Source organism: Periophthalmus magnuspinnatus, chromosome 12 (assembly GCF_009829125.3).
Source record: "Periophthalmus magnuspinnatus isolate fPerMag1 chromosome 12, fPerMag1.2.pri, whole genome shotgun sequence".
In the NCBI taxonomy this organism is placed as follows: Eukaryota; Metazoa; Chordata; class Actinopteri; order Gobiiformes; family Gobiidae; genus Periophthalmus; species Periophthalmus magnuspinnatus.
Genome location: NC_047137.1, coordinates 14,661,273 through 14,682,425, shown reverse-complemented (window position 1 = coordinate 14,682,425; position 21,153 = coordinate 14,661,273). Strand labels below are relative to the sequence as shown.

The 21,153-nt window shown below is 39.2% G+C and overlaps 1 protein-coding gene across 2 annotated transcripts in view; it reads left to right on the top strand.

Annotated features, from left to right (window-relative positions):
* plxna4 (plexin A4) overlaps positions 1 to 21,153 on the top strand; it is a 384,761-nt gene that overhangs the window by 213,720 nt on the left and 149,888 nt on the right. For both annotated transcript variants that reach the window (XM_033975929.2, XM_033975930.2), the window contains exon 5: positions 17,129 to 17,229. In XM_033975929.2, the coding sequence (XP_033831820.1) occupies positions 17,129 to 17,229 (101 nt within the window). The remainder of the gene's footprint in view (positions 1 to 17,128; positions 17,230 to 21,153) is intronic.

Here is a 21,153-nt window from a genome sequence, read left to right as displayed (position 1 = left end):
ACATTTTCAGTGTCCCTATTCAAAAATAGTAGTAGTAATAAGTAGTATATCATATTTTACCCGTTCAAAAGAGCAGAAGTCATTAAATGTGTGCACTCTATGGGTCCTCTGTAGCCCCACACAGAGGACCCATAGAGTTACTGCGGCCCCACACTGGTCAGCTGAAGTTGTTTTAAATGTGTCATATAGATAAAATTGAAAACTGAACAGAATTATTCGCATTACAACTTTTTACCTGTATTTGAGTAATAGTATTTCAAAGTAACACTAGTTCTGCTTGAGCACACGGTTTGCCTTCTCTTTTCACTCACTTCAGAACATTGATTTACATCTTCAAAACGCGCCCTCGACTCCACGAAGCTTCTCAGATCCCTTCCCTCGCTCCTATGTTTAACACAGGCAGGGCTTGTGCTCCCATTGGCTACAGCGTAAAGTGGTGTAAAGTGTTTTGACAGCTACACCCGCTCTTACATTATTTATAATCATCCGAGCAAATGCAGATACAGATACATGTGAATTATTGAGCACTTCTGTACTGGGAGGTTCAAAGTCAAACCCTGGAGGTACGTACATTTATTTGAGTATACAGAAATGGCAATATTTTTAGAGTAGTTTTCAGATCCGGTACTTTTACTCCTACTTCTGTAATATTTAGTACTCTTCAGGCTAAATATTACAGAGGTACTTAGTTTAGTTTACAGAAATTGTACTTTTTGGAGTAGTTTTCAGACGCCATACCTTGCTACTTGAGTAATACTATTCCTAAGTAACTTTTCTCTTACTTGTATGACATTATTTGCTACTCCACCTACTGCTAATCTGTGAAAATACTTCTTCAAATATATTTAAAAGTCGAATATATTACACTAAATCGACTCTTTAGCCGTTAGCCTTTAGCTTTTAGTCATGTTATAATGCTACTATCTTCTCAAAAAAAAAATTTATACCTACTTTTTTGTTGTGTTTTGTTTCATTCACACATGTTCAAGTCAAAAACAAAATACTCTGTTCCACCTTATGATGTCATGAAGTGGTAGTTTTCAAGTTAACACCTACTTTTTTACCTTTTGTACAGTAGATACTAGCAATTCCGGCGCTGAAATTTCATCCAAATGATTCTCGTGAAGGTGCGCGGAGTTTCAAAACACAGTGGAGCACTTCCTGTATCACCCCATGACATCACAAGTTGGCACATACACCGAGGAAACAACATTACAACAACTTTCCGATCAGGAAATAGCGACGATACGGGGCCTTTAACGCTCGCTTAATTTCACGTACGCATAGAAAACCTGTCGCTCACCCCTTCCAGCGAGCGTCTTCACCTCTTTAGCGTGCCGTAGGTGGTTGTAAAGGTGTTTAGATGTGCATATTGTGTTGTGTCCCAGTTTAGCTCGCGGGCTTCTGCAGTTTAACAAGGCAGGTGAAGGGAGCTGATAGGGCCCCGTCTGACATCCTTGTGAAAATGCCAACCAAGTGGGGCAGAGTGGGTTCGGAGTGTGCCTGCTTTGAAGTGTTATCTGTTCCCGCTCTCTTTCGTACTTTCTCCATGTTCATTTTCAAGTCTTATTACAGGCCTGTCCTCATTGCACATACTGGTGGTACAAGGGTAAAAAGTCACAGTGTAATTGTATTTGTATAGGCTATTTTTGGGTCGCACCTAAAGGGAATTGATGTGTATATTAACGCGCACTTTTGGAACTTTTCTGGTACCGAGTCTCCCGCGTTTGTCTCCTTGGAGGTGTTATTGCTTTGTCTGGAATGTGCCACAGTAAAGCATCCAACGTATCAATCTCCAGGGGAACAAGCAGGTGACACAGCCAAGTTACAAGTGAGATTTGTGGAGAGGCAAGCCCGCTCATGTTTATGTTTATCAGTAAAACAGCAGTAATTGAATAAAGATATGTAGGTTTATAAGTTTTTCACAGAGGGCCACATCAACAAAATGGTTTCTCTCAAAGGGCCAGATGTAACTGTAAGATAAATGTAATGTAAAATAAATACAACTACTTTTTTATCCTGTTTATTAACCGTTTCTATATTACTTATTCAAGTTACAAATATTGCACAAGGATTTGCATAGATATGAAAAAATGGCTGTATAACTGTATCTCCTGATAAACTCATATTTTAAGACAGTCATACCTTTTAATTTACTTTGTCACGGGCCACATAAAATGACGTGGCGGCCCACATTTGGCCCACAGGCCTTGAGTTTGACACATGTGTTTTAGACTAAGTCGGAAAAGACGACAGCCAGGATTGTGGTAGAAGTACGCCTTCGAAGACAATGAACCGTTAGCTTATTGTGACGACATCATGAGCTTTGGTGAAAGTTTATTTTAACTTTTCAAATCGTTCCTTAAAGGGGCACTGTGTAGCTTTTCTGGTGCCACTGCTCGACTTATCTGTCTTGCATTTATTCAATGTTTTGAGTTTTTATTCATCAAAAACACCTTGAAAAACATCTATTCTGACTGTGAGCGGGGTCACCTCTCCACAGATCTGACCTGTACCTTTGTCTGAAGGTTAGTTTCCTGGAAGATGGATAATGTCACACTGAGCAACATGCCAGGCAAAGTAATAAGATCTGTATAGAGCGACGCAGGTGACTGAAACCCCGACCAGAAAAATGACACAGTGCCCCTTATGGATTTTAGATTTTTTTTTTTTTACACAGATTGATATCAGTCTGGTCTCCTCGTCCTCTGTGTCTCAATCCTGGTCAAACGTGATCGTCCAATCAGATCTTTTTTTTTTCAGTGACGCATTCGAAACAAAGGTGCTCATTGTTCACCTCAGATTTACAAATAAAATCATAGGTTCTGCAGAAATCCACCATGTTTTTCAGCCCCGTGTGACATTTTTTTCCTTTATTTTTGCCAATACGGACAGTCCGTGCGCGTCTCTGATTGGCTAATCCACCTGTCAATCATGACCCTTTTGAGCTCACCGATGACCAGACTCATATCTTCATAAAGTATTGAAGTATTGAGTGTGTGTTCTGGATCCCAAGCAATAATTTTTGATCTCTGAAGAGGGAGACGTACTAAATAAATACACAAATACAACATAAACATAAACGTATAGTATTTTCTGATGATAATAATAATGTCTTATTCTTATATAATGTTTTTGTAGACACTCATTTCATGCATTATTCATTCACTCCATTACTGGTGGTTGTTACTATTGTAGCCACAGCTGTCCTGGGGCAGACTGACAGAAGCTGAGGCTGCCAATCTGCACCACCGGCCCCTACGACAGTCACACACCACATTCATTCAAGGCAATGTGTGTGAAGTGTCTTGCTTAGGAACACAATGACTCACTGTGGCACCTGAAATTCCCAGCAGGTCTCCCATCCGAGCGCTAACCAGGCCCGTCCCTGCTTAGCTTTTAAGACGTAACGAGATCAGACCTTGACGAGCGGGTTTATAACGACGACTGTGAATCCTTCTAGTTCTGTCTCGCAACTGAACAGAACTTTAAAAAAAAAAACAACAAAAAAAACCCAAAGCAACGACTCATTTTCCTCCTCGGCTCATTTCGTTTCAAAATTCGCCGATTTCCTTTTGAGCGATTCTGCAAACAGACCAAGTCAAGCCGACAGAGTGAGAGCGTAATCCAATTGTAATAATAATCGTACTTCTTATGCTCGCCGATTGATACGTTACTCCCGCCCTAGAGACTCAAATAAATGAAAAAAATATCCAGGTGTGACGTTGTATTTAACATAATGAAACACAAAACTACACTGGTCCACGCCTCATTTAGTCTATCTGAATTTGGTTATTACTAAAACGCCCGCAGCGCCGTGTTTTCGGAGCTAGCTCGCATACCGTTCCTCGCTATGGCAACATAAGTGAAGAAGATTGATTGTACCCCAGTCATTTGTCACGCGCTGACAGTTGTGACAATGCAATAGATGGTTTTCTCATTTGACCTCTGCGTATTTGAAATGAGCAGGCTTATATTGCACTTTGCAGCCAGCGGGGATCTGTTAACTGACTTTATGACATAATAGCAGTTTGTCTTGATGGATGGAGAGTCGTGTCGAGCCGCGATGTGACACCGGCTGCACGTGTGGCCCCCGCGTTCGGCTTCTCGGCTAAATTCCATCGCGAATCGTCAACTTTAGCGCAGGTAAGCTAACTCGGTACAGGTAAAATCGTGACTGGTATGACAAAACCAGCTCAGAAACTACCAAAACATAAGCTAAAGGTTCAGAAAAGTACGTGGTGTTGGGTGGTTAGTGACGTAACTTGAGACATTTGAACGCACTAAATGTTTAAATCTCTTTATTTCACGTTTGAGAGAAAAATTACTGATATGTAAAAAAAAAAAAAAAAAAAAAAAGCTCACTTAAAATAGATGTGTAATATATTTCATGTAAGGAAATACCCTGAAAAACATGTATATGTGCTGCAAGTGGGATTGCCTCTTCATAGATCTGACCTGTAACTTGGCCTGGTGTTGTCACTTGGTTAATCATCTTCATGGAGATAGGTACACTTCATGCCATGTGTACTATGAAACATTTGAGGAAAAGCAATGGCATCTTCATGGAAACAAGCAGAAAAGTTACATAGTGCAGCTTTAATTTGACAAACCCGACTGTATTAAAGGTCCACTATTTGTAATTTTTAGGGTTGAGGGTCCGTCACCTGGTTGTATCCATGAAACTGTTACTGCCTTGTCTGGAATGTTACACATGTTATAATAAATGTACTATCTCCATGGAGACGAGCAGGTAGCCCCCATATTTGGCCATATTTACAGGTAAGATCTGTGGAGAGGTGACCCCAGTTTCAATCAAGTCTCAATGCATGTTTGACTAAAAATGTAAATGAGTAAATGCAACATAGATTGTTATATTATGTGATACTACGGAACATTCCAGACAGAGCAATGACATCACTATGTAGACAAGCAGGTAGCCCCCACTTGCTAGATTTACAGGTAAGATCTGTGGAGAGGCGACTCCAGTTTCAATCAACTTTCAATTATTTTTTGAGTAATAATGTAAATAAATAAATGCAAGGTATATTATTATATTATAGATACTACGGAACATTACAGACAAAGTAATAGCAGCTCCATGGAGACGAGCAGGTAGCCCGCACCGGCCAGATTTACAGGTAAGATCTGTGGAGAGGTGACCCCAGTTTCAATCAATTTTCTGTCCATGTTTGAGTAATAATGCAAATGAGTAAATGCAAAATAGATTGTTATATTATGCAATACTAGGGAACATTCCAGATAAAAGCAATAACATCTCCATGGAGACAAGCAGGTAGCCCCCACTGACCAGATTTACAAGTAAGATCTGTGGAGAGGCAACCCCAGTCTCAAATCAAGTTTCAATCTATGTTTCAGTAATAATGTAAATCAACAAATGGAAAATAGATCATTATATTATGCGATACTGCGGAACATTCCAGACAAAGCAATAACATCTCCATGGTGACAAGCAAGTAGTCCCCACTAGCCATATTTACAGGTAAGATCTGTGGAGAGGCGACCCCATTTTCAATCAAATCTCAGTTCATGTTTGAGTAATAATGCAAATAAATAAATGCAAGATAGATTATTTTATTATGTGATATTACGAAACATTCCAGACAAAGCAATAACATCTCCATGGAGACCAGCAGGTAGCCTCCATTGGCCATATTTACAGGTAAGATCTGAAGAGAGGCGACCCGAGTCTCAATCAAGTCTCAGTCTATGTTTGAGTAATAATGCAAATGAGTAAACGCAAGATAGAGTGTTATGTTATGTGATACTACGGAACATTACAAACAAAGCAATAACATCGCCATGGAGACAAGCAGGTGGCGTTCAGCAGAAACGTTTTTGAGGTTTATGAACACCTTGAGAAAATGTGGCCTGAGAGAAAGTTCAGGCCACATTTATTATTATTATTATTATTATTATTATTATTATTATTATTATTTCAGAATCCTTGGTCCATCATTTCACTATAATATAACTGTCAGTGCAGTGTTGAAGAGTGAACAAACACGCCGATGCTCTGCAGAACGAGAGAGACGACGGGTTTCGCCTGAAGGAGGTGAACACAGACACGAGCAGCAGAGCGCGCCCTGCAGGCCCGAAGCGGCACTGCACACATTTCATTTTCTCCGCTCATTTAAAGCGCCGGAGTTTGGCTGCAGGTGAAATCCCTGTTTAATTACAAGTGGCCGGAGCAGGAAGAGCAGGGGATAAGGAGGGAAGAGGAGAGGAGGAAGAGGAATTAGAGGGTAATAAAAGTCCCGGACGATTTAATAAATGATCACTCTCTACTGCGGGTTGACTCAAGGGCTCATGGGAAGTGTAGTTTGAAGAGAGGGGGAAGAGAAGCAAAACCAGGAGACTTCATGAGCGCACGACTGCAGTGGAGTTCAAACTGTTAGAGCTGGAGGCAAATAGTCGAATAATCACTTGGTTGACGGAGTCTTAGTTGATTTATACCAGTCGATTAATCGTTTTATTTAGATTATGAAGGTTTATATAGAACAATAGCAAAAAGGAGACGTTACTGAGCGAGTGAGTTTGCTAAAGATGTGGATTTTGTTTGATATAAAAGCAGACTCACACGTTTAATCTGGCTTTATATGAAAACATTACTTTTCTCTGTATAAATAGTAGTTTTTGCATGAGCTCCCCCTACAGGTGCAGTGTTGTCAGTGCAGTTTGGGTCAGATACTTAGAGATATTGCAATAGTTTTGAGAGCTTTTGCCACACTGCATTTTTCAAGCCACATTCACAAGTTTAATCTGTCTTTTACTAGTACTTTCTTCTGTATAAATAGTAGTTTTTGCATGAGCTCCCCCTGCAGGTGTAGTCTTGTGAGTGCAGTTTGGGTCGGAACTTTTGCCACGCCAACTTTTTAGTCAAACATTCAATCGGCAGCACGTGTCTTTAGTCGAACACGAATATATTTGTTTACTACAGCTGTACAACCTGTGTATTCTTGTGTGCTCAATGAGATTTTGGTCATTCCCTCGATACAACGTAGACTTACATATTTAAACCTCTATTTTAACTTCAATTTAAACTATAATTACATTAAAAAACACAATGATACAAGTGTTAGAATCATGAATTACTATCATTCACCTTCAGTTTGAATGAAACCTCCAATCAGACCAACAACGACGCCAAACATTTTCAAGTCAATCTGGTATTTTGTTATTTTTTTTAAGTTAACTACATAAAAAAATCGAATAAAATGGTGAATTATTTGTCATAAAATTCTTCTTAAAGGTAAACTGTGTTATTTTTTTGGAGTTGCTGTTGTTTTTCCAGCATTTCCAGGTATTTTATTGCTCAAAAATACCTTGAAAAACACATTCTTACTGCAAGGGGTTTCCATAGCGCTGTAGTTACGTCACTGTTGTGTACTTATACGAACTATGAGTGCTAGACTCATTTTTAACCTGTTCAAAATAATTTAAGACCATCTTGCAAACTGTCCACGTGCCTCAGATTGAGAAACAGCCAAAAAACAAACAGAAAAACAACCAAAGTGCTGTACAAAGTCAACATAAGGTGAAGTTTTTGCATGTTTTATAAAGCAAAACATGCAAAAACACAATAAAACATACAATACAAGTAAACGCCAGTGCAAATAAATGAGTTTCCAACTAAAATTTAAACATATTTAAAGTTGAGGCTGTTCTAATACCCAGAGGAAAACTGTTCCAGAGTCTGAGACCAGCTACAGCAAAAGCCCGATCCCCCCGAGTTTTTCGCTAAAACCTGGGAACATCCAAAAGCATCTGGTCCGCTGATCTCAAAAGTTCTACCGGGAACATGGACGGAAAGAAACTCTGAGAGACACGGAGACGTTTAACAACCCGTGGAGACATAAAAAAAAAAACACCAAGAATCTTCAAATCAGTCCCGAACAAAGAGAAACGAGAGAAACAAAGCCCCACTTCCATCAGATCCAACCTTTACCAGCGACTCCGCTCATCTGCGCTTGAACCTGCGTCTCGTGAACATAAAAGACACTCTCCTCCTATAGAAATCATCAGAGTCATTTAGGCATTGTGTCTCCCGAGTCCACGTCTCTACCTCCAGACATTAAAACATCAAGTACTCGTGTGATCTCAACCTTTTAAAAGTATAATTATGTTCCCCCGGCGTCCATCTTGTCCCATTGTGCGCGGAGGGGAAAGTGCCGAGCGTAATGGCTGTCATTTGCTCACCTGAAATGCCGCTTTCCAATTCTTTGTATTTATCCCCGCTGATATGATAGGGCGGCCACGGCGGCAGAAACCGAGGCCGCTCCGCCAGCGCGCCCGGGAAGATAGCACGAAATGAATGGGATATCGAGATAGGGGAGACAAGGGGGGCGCCGGGTCGTTCAGGCACCAAATCCCCCGCAATTTTTCTCATAAAAGAGGGGCCAAAAGAGTGCGAGGTGGAAGACGGAGGGGGGGAGTGTGCGCCGCTCGGAGTGGGGTGAGTGACAGGAGATGGAGAGAGCGGCAGAGTGGATGAAATTAAGTGTTACTATGAGAGAAATGTTGAGTTTTATCAATGGACGGAATGTGTTTTTCAGAAGATTTTAGTGTTAAACTTGAGAAATTTGATCATAAAAACACATTTTCTAAAGGATTGATGAGGACGTTTAAGGTGCGCTGTGGAACGCGGATCTGCTGGGGGATCTGTCGCCTTGGAGATGTTGTTCCACGATATGGCATTAAACACATCTATCTTGCACTCAGTTATAACTTAAAAAAACACTTAAAACAACATGCATTCTTAAAGGTGCTGTACCTAATTTTTACAGTCTTACAAACGTGAAAAGCCGACACCACGATAAAGCTAACAAGAACTAGCATGCTAACAGCACACTTCCTGGTTCTCAGATGATTAAACAAACAAAACAAAGCAAAAAAAAAACACGTTAAAATGAGATGCCGACAGCTTACAGTGGTCTCCTTTTGACTCACCTTCTTATCACCATGGAGATGTTGTTGTTTTGCCTGGAATGTTCCACAGTATTGCATTAAACACATCTATGTTGCATGTATCATAGTAGTATTCGTAGATGTTTTATGGTACAAAATAAACAAACAAAAAAACATTCATTCTTAAAAGTGCTGTACCTAATTTTTACAGTCATGGCTAACGAGAGCTAGCATGCTAACAGCAGACCTCCTCGTTCTCAGGTGATAAAAAACACACACCGACAGCTTACAGTGGTCTCCTTTTGACCCACCGTCTTATCGCCATGGAGATGACCCTTAAGAGCTGCTTTTACAGTAGATCTGTGATGGACAACGGCACCTTTTTCTCAACAAAATGGACAAAATGTGAGCAGCCTCGCATTTCCACAGATGTGCCTTGTACCTTGTGTTACTGGCGTTACCCACTTGCGTCCCTGGAGATAGATACGTTTAATGCCGTAGTATGTAACCTACAGACATCGGTACGTCTCCGTCCTCTCTCGTCTCCATTATTTAAATCGTAGTTTGTCGTGTACTTGTATGTTTGACCTGTTAAAGGACACACTCTGAGACATGACCCCAGTGTTTACCTCAGTTCTGTCGGGGACGCTCGGGTTTTGCGGAGGTGACACAGAGACGGGGACACTGATGTGGACACGTGGACACAGTTTGACTTTAAATACACTCATGTTTTATTACAGTACAACATAAAGAGTCTTATGTGAGTGACTAGAGGGGCACAGTTTGATCAGCAGATTAATGTGTTTGTTTTGTTTAGTTATAGTAGTTCCTTTCACACGGACAGCCCTGTGTAGAACTAAATCTACTTAAGTAAAAGTATTAAAGCGCATGTTTAAAAATGTACTGAAAGAGTAAAAAGTAAAAGTATTTCACACAGACTTTAAGGTCATACAAAGGTTCAAATGTAGTGACTTCGATCAAGATTTGTGCTGGATTTTGTTCAACAGAAACGACTGAATTGATTGTTTGTTTGTTTTTGTAGGTGTTTTGTTTTTTTGTTTTTTTTTAATTTATATGTTTTTGTTTTGCTTAAATTATGAACGTGTTAAAAATAAACTCAGACATTTCAGCAGGTCTCAAACTATTATAAAAAATACTTTTACTTTTCAGTCTAGTTAAAGAAATATACTGCTCTCAAATGTAGTGAAGTAAAAGTAAAAAATATCCACTTAAAAATATACTTAGCTAAAGTTCATATACCGAAGAACAGAACTTTACTACTTTTACTTTGTTACAGTACAGTATTTTACTACTTTTACTTTGTTACAGTACCGCATTTTACTTCTTTTACTTTGTTACAGTGCAGTATTTTACTACTTTTACTTTGTTACGGTGGTAATCAATAATACTTAAACATAATATGAATCATCTCCTCTATATTACACTCAAACAGAGGTGGAACGCAACAAAGTAAAAGTAGTAAAGTACTTTTGAACAGGACTGAAATGTAAAAGTATTTGTATTATTATTTTATGAGAGCAGCTGAAAAGTCTGAGGGTTTATTTTTATCAAGTTCATAATTTGAGCGAACAAAAATATACAAATAAAAACAGTTGCAAAAATTATATATATTTATTTCTGTTGAACAAAATTGAGCGGAAATCTGTTTCAAAATCACTGTATTTGATTCTTTATTAGCGATCAAAATCTGCACAAAATACTTTTACTTAGTACGTAGACCTACATTTTTCTTTTTTTTTTTTGCTGCAGTATCTATATCGAGTACTCAAGTCAATCCTGTTAATATGACGTTTATTTGAACCACCGACCTTCAGATCAGTGGACAAACGCTCTACCAACTGAGCCACTGTCGCCCCCCCAGTCAGAAATAAACCCCAAAATACACGGACTAATTAATAATCTGAATTTACGCGTATTTGTATGTAACTCCAGTGTATTTTTGCAGAGCTGAGCGACAGAGCCAGGCCCATCGGAGCGTCACCGTGCGCATCAGCGTCGTCTGCGGCTCCATTGTAAAGTCATTGCCTTTCTCTAATGTAAACAGAGATTATTCACAGAAGAAAGGGCCCCAGTGTCTGCCTCCTGGAGCAGACACGCACTTTCATTGTTTATCAAAAGATTGTCCACAGCCAGACAAAGACACATCCTGTTTTTAAATTTGGTTTATTTCTGTTTTTTTTTCTTCTGTGAGACAAAATAGAGCTGAAAATGTGACGATGAAACTTTAATATTAATGAATCGTCGTTTCTTTTCTCTTTGTTTTAAAATGTCAGGTAATGTGAGCGTGTACTTGCCTATATATTTACTATTAGGACGTATATTACACAGACGGTGGCTCAGTTGGTAGAGTTAGAGCTACTTTTTCCTATTGATTACATGGGATTTTTTGTTAAAATATCCAAAACATAAATTCACAAATGTCGAACCTGATCATTCCTCTTTGTGTCTAGACCCAAAAAACACTGTATTATAACAAAAATCAGCAGTTTCGTAATATTAATTTAGCTGCCCTCTATTTTTATTAAATGTTTTTGGTTTATATGACGTCAGTTTGATACAAAACATCTCCTTTAAAGCGCCTATATTACATAAAATTGACTCTTCTGAGCTTTAAGTCGTGTTTTAACGCTGGTGCCTCGTCAAAAACAGACCTGGAGTTGTGTTTTGTTTCATTCACATGTTTGAGTAACACTTTATTATTAGTCTGTCACATCTCCAAACCTCAAAACGCTCTGTTCCAACTTGTGATGTCATGAAGTGGTAGTTTTGTTTAGGTTTTTTTTTTCCATATTTTTATTGATGTGTGAACAAATATTCCAGTACACTGTCATTTAAAACAACAAATACATACACACCTTTTTCATTTTTATATAGCAACAACTAAAACTGAAAAAGAAAATAAATAATATAAAATAATAATAATACAAGAATAAATAAATTAAATAATCACACAAATCTTTACTGTAAATAAATAAGAGGATCACATAATACCTAATAAAAACATAAATAATAATAATAATAATAATAATAATAATAATAATAATAATAATAATAATAATAATAATAATAATGCATACATAAATAAATAAATAAATAAATAAATAAATAAATAATTACACACATTAAAAAAAGAGGAGTGGGGGGGAGGTTGGCTTAGACAGTTTCAAAAAAGTCAATAAATTGTTGCCACTTACTATAAAATTAGTTTACGATACCCTTCTTGGAATATTTAATCTTCTCCACTTTCAAAAAAGACATAACCTCATTAATCCACTGAGTGCTGGATGGGGAATTTTTTGATTTCCATTGTCCTGCAACAAGAGGACAACGCTAAAACCTACTACGAAACATCAACAAACATCACAGCACTCTGGACATGGCATCAAAATAAACCCGTCGGACGGTTGTAAGGGCTGGGCGGTACTTTTTAAATTAACAGCTTTAATTCAGTAAAGAGTAGAAGTAGCAATTCCAGGTCTGAAATCATCGAAAAGATTGTAGTGACGGTGTTTGTGGGGTGTAGCACTTCCTGTATCACCGCATGACATCACAAGGTGGGACAGAGTGTTTTCTGTTTGAGGGAAAACACAACTCCACAACTTTATAGCACTGACTGAAGCGTATACTAAAATGAAAGGTAACAACATTATAACAGAGATCAGAAAACAGCGTCATAATTATGTTTCAAAAATAAGAGCCCAAGACGACACGACACATTCACTCCAAACTCACTCCAGGTTGTACTCGTGACTGTATATATTTTTTTTGCAGTGTACATAACGGTACGTAGCCATGGCGACCCCAGTATGAGCCCCATATGGCCCCGTCTCGTGTCTGTCTCGCCTGTCAGCCCTGAGCGCTCTGAGTGACAGCGGTCATCCACAGCCGAAGCCTCATTAATCAAAAGTGCCACAGTGACTCCCGTTATGGCACCATGCTGTTTCCATGGCGACGGGAACGGGGACCTGGAGTGGGGTTTACGCTGGAAAAATAAAGATTAAAAAAAAGGCGTATACATGAGCTGGAATGAAGTGATTTTAGAGAATTTACTAGCTAGATTTTTATTATTTTTTATTTATTTTTTTTATTATTTACTAGCTAGATTTTTATTATTATTTTTATATTTTTTATTATTTACTAGCTAGATTTTTATTATTATTTTTATATTTTTTATTATTTACTAGCTAGATTTTTATTATTATTATTTTTTTTTATATTTGACTATACTACTATTACTACTACTATACTACTATACTAGACTTTTATAATTGACACATCTCCATATCTTAATGTGTGAGGACTAGCTTACTGTACCTATGTTGCGTTTTCAATTTCAATGGACTAGATTCAGTATTTCTACCTATTTAAAGCAAAATTATGTGTAACACTTTAGAACTACAAATAAATTAGCTTAAAGATCCATGAATATCCTTAATTTTTAAAGGTCTTCAAGGTCCTATATTACACAAAATTGACTCTTGTGAGGTTTAAGTCATGTTTTAACGCCGTTACCTCGTCAAAAACAGACCTGAAGTTGTGTTTTGCTTCATTCACACATGTTTGAGTAACACTGGTTTATTGTGTCTTCATCTCCAAACCTCAAAACGCTCTGTTCCACCTGGTGATGTCATGAAGTGGTATTGAAACAGGCGCTAAACTGAACCAGCGCGTGTTCAGTGAGGAGCCGAACCTGGAGCGGAGTCTCGGAAAAATAAAACACGGCAACGGAATCAGACTTGAGAGAACAACATCCAAATGTGTAAATGAAAATGTAGGATTCTCCCGACTTTTAACTATTGTTTGCTACAGCTGGGTTGATATTATTCGGTAAAACCAGCTCATTTAAATCAGACGTATTGTGGTTGTGTCTCGATAGTTATAATCTATGACACAGTAACAATTTGCACATTTTAAATCACAATATTAATCCAAACTGACTTAATAAAAGAAACAAATCCGCTGGCTTCCGCGTTAGAAAACTGCAGTGTCCAATAGGAGCTGACGCCGGCGTAAACGTCGTCAAAACAAAGCGACGCCCCCTACGGATAGCTGCGCGTCACACTACTGAACGGATTTTTAGTTTAAAGTGTAAAGAACCCTATAAGAATCACCAATTAAGAAAATAAAACTGGAGAAAGAAGGAAGGTGAAGGTGAAAACGGGGGTAGATAAACAAAATGGCGTCTTGAACATTAAGTATTAAAGATGACTCAAAGGTGAATTACTCCAAATACAACTTCGAGTGAGTAAATGAAATGAGGAAACAGCTATAACACGTTTAAAAGCTCAGAATAGGTCTGTTTTAACATCTATACTACTGCACTTTTGTGACAGTTCTGTGTTGCATTATTTATTTTTACTCGGTAACGCAGTGTTCTAATTTGTTTAAAAGGTGCAAGTTGTCCTTTTTAAATAAATAATGTACATAAAAAAATGAATAAAAAAATGTAAGATTCAAGTTTTCAAACAGAAAGTTGATGCGTTAATAGGAAAAAGCAGCCATTTTGTAAAGATGAAGCACGGAGAGATGAGGAATTAAGAAAAATACGGGTTAGTTTTCTTACATTTTGCCTTTAGTTCGGTAGAGATTGGCAATTCCAGAGCTGAAAATGATTCTAGTGAAGGTGTAAGGACATTAAAAACACACGGTGGAGCACTTCCTGTATCACAAATTTGCAGGTTTTGTGTGTTGTATATGTGTAAATGAAACAAAACACGACTCCACACTGATACGACGCTGATTAAACCGTACTGTAAACTAAAACGATTCAAACCAAACCATCATGTGAAGTAATTTGAACCGCCGCACATATAATTCTTTATTGTACAGTGCAGTCCGCGCGGTCCCCTGCACCCGCTCACCGAGGGCCCGTGCCAATCAGTGCCAGTCGGTGCCAGTCCGAGTTGGCAGGGTTATACATCATCATAAATGGGCCGCTGTCCCTGGTGGCCGTCCCCATATGGAGACATTAGGGTTATGTGCACGCAGCCTCTCACGCTCCAGCGCTTGTAAAAACATATTTTACCACTACATTTGGCCGGCCATTTTGTTTTTATATTGTGTTACATTATTGGGAAAGGGTACAGTTATGTCAGTTTAATAATTAGCTTTGTACGGGATGCGACAACGACCAAAAAACATCGTGATATCGTCAAAAATCTCACAATAATGTCAGTATATCCGGGTTAAATCTCTCTTAAATCTCTCTGGTGCGGCAGGAGCTTAAAAAATCAAAGGGAACTACGTAGACCATGATCCTTTGCTCCGTTTCTGTGCAGACTACATCAAGAGATAACTATTCTTAAGTACTTTTAAATCTATTATTTGGATTACGACAGAACCAAAGGCGTGTAAGGCGTTTTAAAAAGAAAAAGTAGCATACGGCATACTCACGGTTTTGTTAGCTTCCATAAAATATCGCAAACAAATATCGTATCGTATCGTTCAAATATTTTCAAATGTATTTAGTACTGAGAATATCGGTTTGTTGGTAACATTTTTAATTACTACACACTACACTAATAGCTCATAATGAACAAATGATAAAACTCTTCCTCCGTTTTAGTTCATATAAAGCGATTCAGTTACTATCATAATTAAATTTATAGACATTGCACCACTACTTCATTGTCATTGTGTCCTTAAGCAAGACATCTAACCTCAGTTCCATATATCCATGTTTTTTATTATCATCGTGGGGTTTTGTTCCATATATATTTGCCTGATTACAAAACGGTTGGTAGTTTGATCTTGGCTCACTATTTCAGTTGTGCTCTCAGGCAAAACACGTCACCGTTTATTTGGAAAAGGTTAATCCGTCTCTGGTCGACAAAAATAATCCGATTTTTCAACTGGATAAACCTTTTAAAGTAAATATTTTTTGAGTAACTAGTCCCTTACTAAAGCTGTGTCTCAACCATAGACTGTATATATAAATGGACATAGCTAACCTGCTAGCCACGACGTTCCAAATAGGATTGACTCTGGCTTCAATTCACTTTCTATTGAAAAACTGTCGCCTTTCTCTCCGTAGCTGCTCTTGTCAGACTTGTCATTTTTGGTCTTAAAATGTTCGTATTAACCCGCTCTACATGATCCTGACATTTTTATTTCACGATTGTGTCTGTAAATCAAGATATGAACGTTAATAACAGACAAATTAGGCACCTTCTTTCCCCAAAGTCATTCGCGCTAGTGTTAGTAACAGGTTTGACTGAATATTTACATTTCAAAATTATGCAGCTTTCTACGTCTAGACCAGTGTAGTCTTGATACAGATATGTCCAGCTAAATACTCAATACACATTACGACAACACAGTGACGATAAAAAAAAAAGAATGCTACTTTTAGAACAGAATGTAATTTTTGGCACAAAATAATTCTTCAAGGTTTTTATATTTGTTCCGATGAAGCACAAACACAAATCAAAACTGTTCAGGAAAGCTCAAATTTTGTCCTGTTAGTGTGATTTTTTTTATTTTTTATTAATTAATGTATTTAATTATTTTTTTATATATTTTTTTATTTTTTATTATTTATTATTATTTTTTTTATTTTTTTTTTTTATTTTTTTTTTTATTTTTAGTGTTGATACCCATTGAAATGAGTATCTAGTTTTAATATTAGTTTCCGTATTGATTAGTCTAACGAACGATCTAGTTTTACACGATCTTGGGGTTTTTATTTCAATCTTGTGTTCGTAAATCAAGATACGAACATTAATAACAGACAAATCCCACGCCTTCTTTCACCGAGATCGCTCCAGCTAGCGTTAGCAACAGGTTTGATTGACAGCGTTGCTAAGCGCCCACTCCCTGCTAAACCAGCATTTTGGACGGGAAGGGGCTGTACCTTCAAAAACCTGGCTTTGGATTGGCTCTTTGGTTGCTATGATACTCACGGTTGAAATCCCAAATATGGAAGTCGACTCCAAATCAAAACTGTAACTGCTAGCCTCGATTAGCTTCATTTGTCACACTCACTTATTCCGCTTCTTTATACCGTCTATGGTCAGAACTGAAGAATCTAAGAAACATATTCACTCTAAAACCAAAGTGACACCTCAATTTACTTTGAAGTACACAGATATCTCACAGTATGCTAATCGTTTCTCGTCTAGCCGCTATCCCTCAAGTCGCTAGCACCGTAATAACTCACATATTGCTCTTGTCTTTGCAGTTATCCCGAGTGCCGGTGGAAGCGTGCGGTCAGTACTCAACCTGCAGCGAGTGCTTAGGCTCCGGGGACCCCCACTGCGGCTGGTGCGTTCTCCACAACATGTGAGTACAGCCACAACCCCGTCTCAGACCCGTATCGACCTGTACGCAGAGTTCATACGAGCGCTCGAAATCATAGTGTCTGCAGTATATTAGAAAAGCATGTTAGCACGAGCCATCAAAAAAGCAAGAAGGTCATACCGTCCCGATGGGGAAAGATGTGAATGTGGTCCAGCCCGTAGTTCTTTTGTTAGAGCCACGACGCACTATCTCAGACTCAAAGCAGCGAGGATAGACGTAAAAGGAAGGAAGTATTTGACATATTTATCAGCTCAATTGTGCATTTCGATACTAAAGAAAAGACTCAATACTCAATACTGATTCTAATACAACGATCGTAATAAAAACACTCTTTCTTCAGACAATAGAATGTGATTTTCAACATTAATTGGTGGTAGTTTCTTGTCCGTGGGCGTATACTCGTCTACGTGGTCTTATACTTGCTCTGATTTTCGATACGTTTGATAATCCTAGTCCAAATAACCCAGAAACTTCACATATTCATAGATATATACAGTTAACATAGACAATAGCATTAAAGAGGGGCGAGTGTCTTGCCCAAAGGCATACTGGCAGTTTGCATTAGCAGTTAAAGGCATAGAACCATCAGCTTTTAGATTAATGAGCAAATATCTGTATCTGTACACACATCAACTTACGTTTGAAGATTGGAAAAATGATTGAATTATAGAGAGTCCTGGTTTAGTTCTGGTTCAGTCCTGGTTTAGTTCTGGTTCAGTCCTCGTTTAGTCCTCGTTTAGACCTCATGTAGTCGTGGTTTAGTCCTGGTTTAGTCCTGGTTTAGTTCTGGTTTAGTCCTGGTTTAGACCTGGTTTAGTCCTGGTTTAGTTCTGGTTTAGTCCTCATTTAGTCCTCGTTTAGACCTCATGTAGTCGTGGTTTAGTCCTGGTTTAGTCCTGGTTTAGTCCTGGTTTAGTCCTGGTTTAGTTCTGGTTTAGTCCTGGTTTAGTCCTGGTTTAGTCCTGGTTTAGTCCTGGTTTAGTCCTGGTTTAGACCTGGTTTAGTCCTGGTTTAGTTCTGGTTTAGTCCTCATTTAGTCCTCGTTTAGACCTGATGTAGTCGTGGTTTAGTCGTGGTTTAGTCCTGGTTTAGTCCTGGTTTAGTCCTGATTTAGTCCTGATTTAGTCCTGGTTTAGTCCTGATTTAGTCCTGGTTTAGTCCTGGTTTAGTCCTGGTTTAGTCCTGGTTTAGTCCTGGTGTAGTCCTGGTTTAGTCCTGGTTTAGTCCTGGTTTAGTCCTGGTTTAGACCTGGTTTAGTCCTGGTTTAGTTCTGGTTTAGTCCTCATTTAGTCCTCGTTTAGACCTGATGTAGTCGTGGTTTAGTCGTGGTTTAGTCGTGGTTTAGTCCTGGTTTAGTCCTGGTTTAGTCCTGGTTTAGTCCTGGTTTAGTCCTGATTTAGTCCTGGTTTAGTCCTGGTTTAGTCCTGATTTAGTCCTGATTTAGTCCTGGTTTAGTCCTGATTTAGTCCTGGTTTAGTCCTGGTTTAGTCCTGATTTAGTCCTGGTTTAGTCCTGGTTTAGTCCTGGTTTAGTCCTGGTTTAGTCCTGATTTAGTCCTGATTTAGTCCTGGTTTAGTCCTGGTTTAGTCCTGGTTTAGTCCTGGTGTAGTCCTGGTTTAGTCCTGGTTTAGTCCTGGTTTAGTCCTGGTTTAGTCCTGGTGTAGTCCTGGTGTAGTCCTGGTTTAGACCTGGTTTAGTCCTGATTTAGTCCTGGTTTAGTCCTGGTTTAGTCCTGGTTTAGTCCTGGTTTAGTCCTGGTTTAGTCCTGATTTAGTCCTGATTTAGTCCTGGTTTAGTCCTGATTTAGTCCTGGTTTAGTCCTGGTTTAGTCCTGATTTAGTCCTGGTTTAGTCCTGGTTTAGTCCTGGTTTAGTCCTGATTTAGTCCTGATTTAGTCCTGGTTTAGTCCTGATTTAGTCCTGGTTTAGTCCTGGTGTAGTCCTGGTTTAGTCCTGGTTTAGTCCTGGTTTAGTCCTGGTTTAGTCCTGGTTTAGTCCTGGTGTAGTCCTGGTTTAGACCTGGTTTAGTCCTGGCTTAGTCCTGGTTTAGTCCTGGTTTAGTCCTGGTTTAGTCCTGGTGTAGTCCTGGTTTAGACCTGGTTTAGACCTGGTTTAGTCCTGGTGTAGTCCTGGTTTAGTCCTGGTTTAGTCCTGGTTTAGTCCTGGTTTAGTCCTGGTGTAGTCCTGGTTTAGACCTGGTTTAGACCTGGTTTAGACCTGGTTTAGTCCTGGTTTAGTCCTGGTTTAGTCCTGGTTTAGTCCTGGTGTAGTCCTGGTTTAGACCTGGTTTAGACCTGGTTTAGTCCTGGTTTAGTCCTGGTTTAGTCCTGGTTTAGTCCTGGTTTAGTCCTGGTTCAGTCCTGGTTTAGTCCTGGTTTAGTCCTGGTTTAGTCCTGGTTTAGTCCTGGTTCAGTCCTGGTTTAGTCCTGGTTTAGTCCTGGTTTAGTCCTGGTTTAGTCCTGGTGTAGTCCTGGTTTAGACCTGGTTTAGACCTGGTTTAGTCCTGGTTTAGTCCTGGTGTAGTCCTGGTTTAGTCCTGGTTTAGTCCTGGTTTAGTCCTGGTTTAGTCCTGGTTTAGTCCTGGATCAGTCCTGGTTTAGTCCTGGTTTAGTCCTGGTTTAGTCCTGGTTTAGTCCTGGTTTAGTCCTGGTGTAGTCCTGGTTTAGACCTGGTTTAGTCCTGGTTTAGTCCTGATTTAGTCCTGATTTAGTCCTGGTTTAGTCCTGATTTAGTCCTGGTTTAGTCCTGGTGTAGTCCTGGTTTAGTCCTGGTTTAGTCCTGGTTTAGTCCTGGTTTAGACCTGGTTTAGTCCTGGTTTAGTCCTGGTTTAGTCCTGGTTTAGACCTGGTTTAGACCTGGTTTAGTCCTGGTTTAGTCCTGGTTTAGTCCTGATTTAGTCCTGATTTAGTCCTGGTTTAGTCCTGATTTAGTCCTGGTTTAGTCCTGGTTTAGTCCTGATTTAGTCCTGGTTTAGTCCTGGTTTAGTCCTGGTTTAGTCCTGGTTTAGTCCTGATTTAGTCCTGATTTAGTCCTGGTTTAGTCCTGGTTTAGTCCTGGTTTAGTCCTGGTGTAGTCCTGGTTTAGTCCTGGTTTAGTCCTGGTTTAGTCCTGGTTTAGTCCTGGTGTAGTCCTGGTGTAGTCCTGGTTTAGACCTGGTTTAGTCCTGATTTAGTCCTGGTTTAGTCCTGGTTTAGTCCTGGTTTAGTCCTGGTTTAGTCCTGATTTAGTCCTGATTTAGTCCTGGTTTAGTCCTGATTTAGTCCTGGTTTAGTCCTGGTTTAGTCCTGATTTAGTCCTGGTTTAGTCCTGGTTTAGTCCTGGTTTAGTCCTGGTTTAGTCCTGATTTAGTCCTGATTTAGTCCTGGTTTAGTCCTGATTTAGTCCTGGTTTAGTCCTGGTGTAGTCCTGGTTTAGTCCTGGTTTAGTCCTGGTTTAGTCCTGGTTTAGTCCTGGTTTAGTCCTGGTGTAGTCCTGGTTTAGACCTGGTTTAGTCCTGGCTTAGTCCTGGTTTAGTCCTGGTTTAGTCCTGGTTTAGTCCTGGTGTAGTCCTGGTTTAGACCTGGTTTAGACCTGGTTTAGTCCTGGTGTAGTCCTGGTTTAGTCCTGGTTTAGTCCTGGTTTAGTCCTGGTTTAGTCCTGGTGTAGTCCTGGTTTAGACCTGGTTTAGACCTGGTTTAGACCTGGTTTAGTCCTGGTTTAGTCCTGGTTTAGTCCTGGTTTAGTCCTGGTGTAGTCCTGGTTTAGACCTGGTTTAGACCTGGTTTAGTCCTGGTTTAGTCCTGGTTTAGTCCTGGTTTAGTCCTGGTTTAGTCCTGGTTCAGTCCTGGTTTAGTCCTGGTTTAGTCCTGGTTTAGTCCTGGTTTAGTCCTGGTTCAGTCCTGGTTTAGTCCTGGTTTAGTCCTGGTTT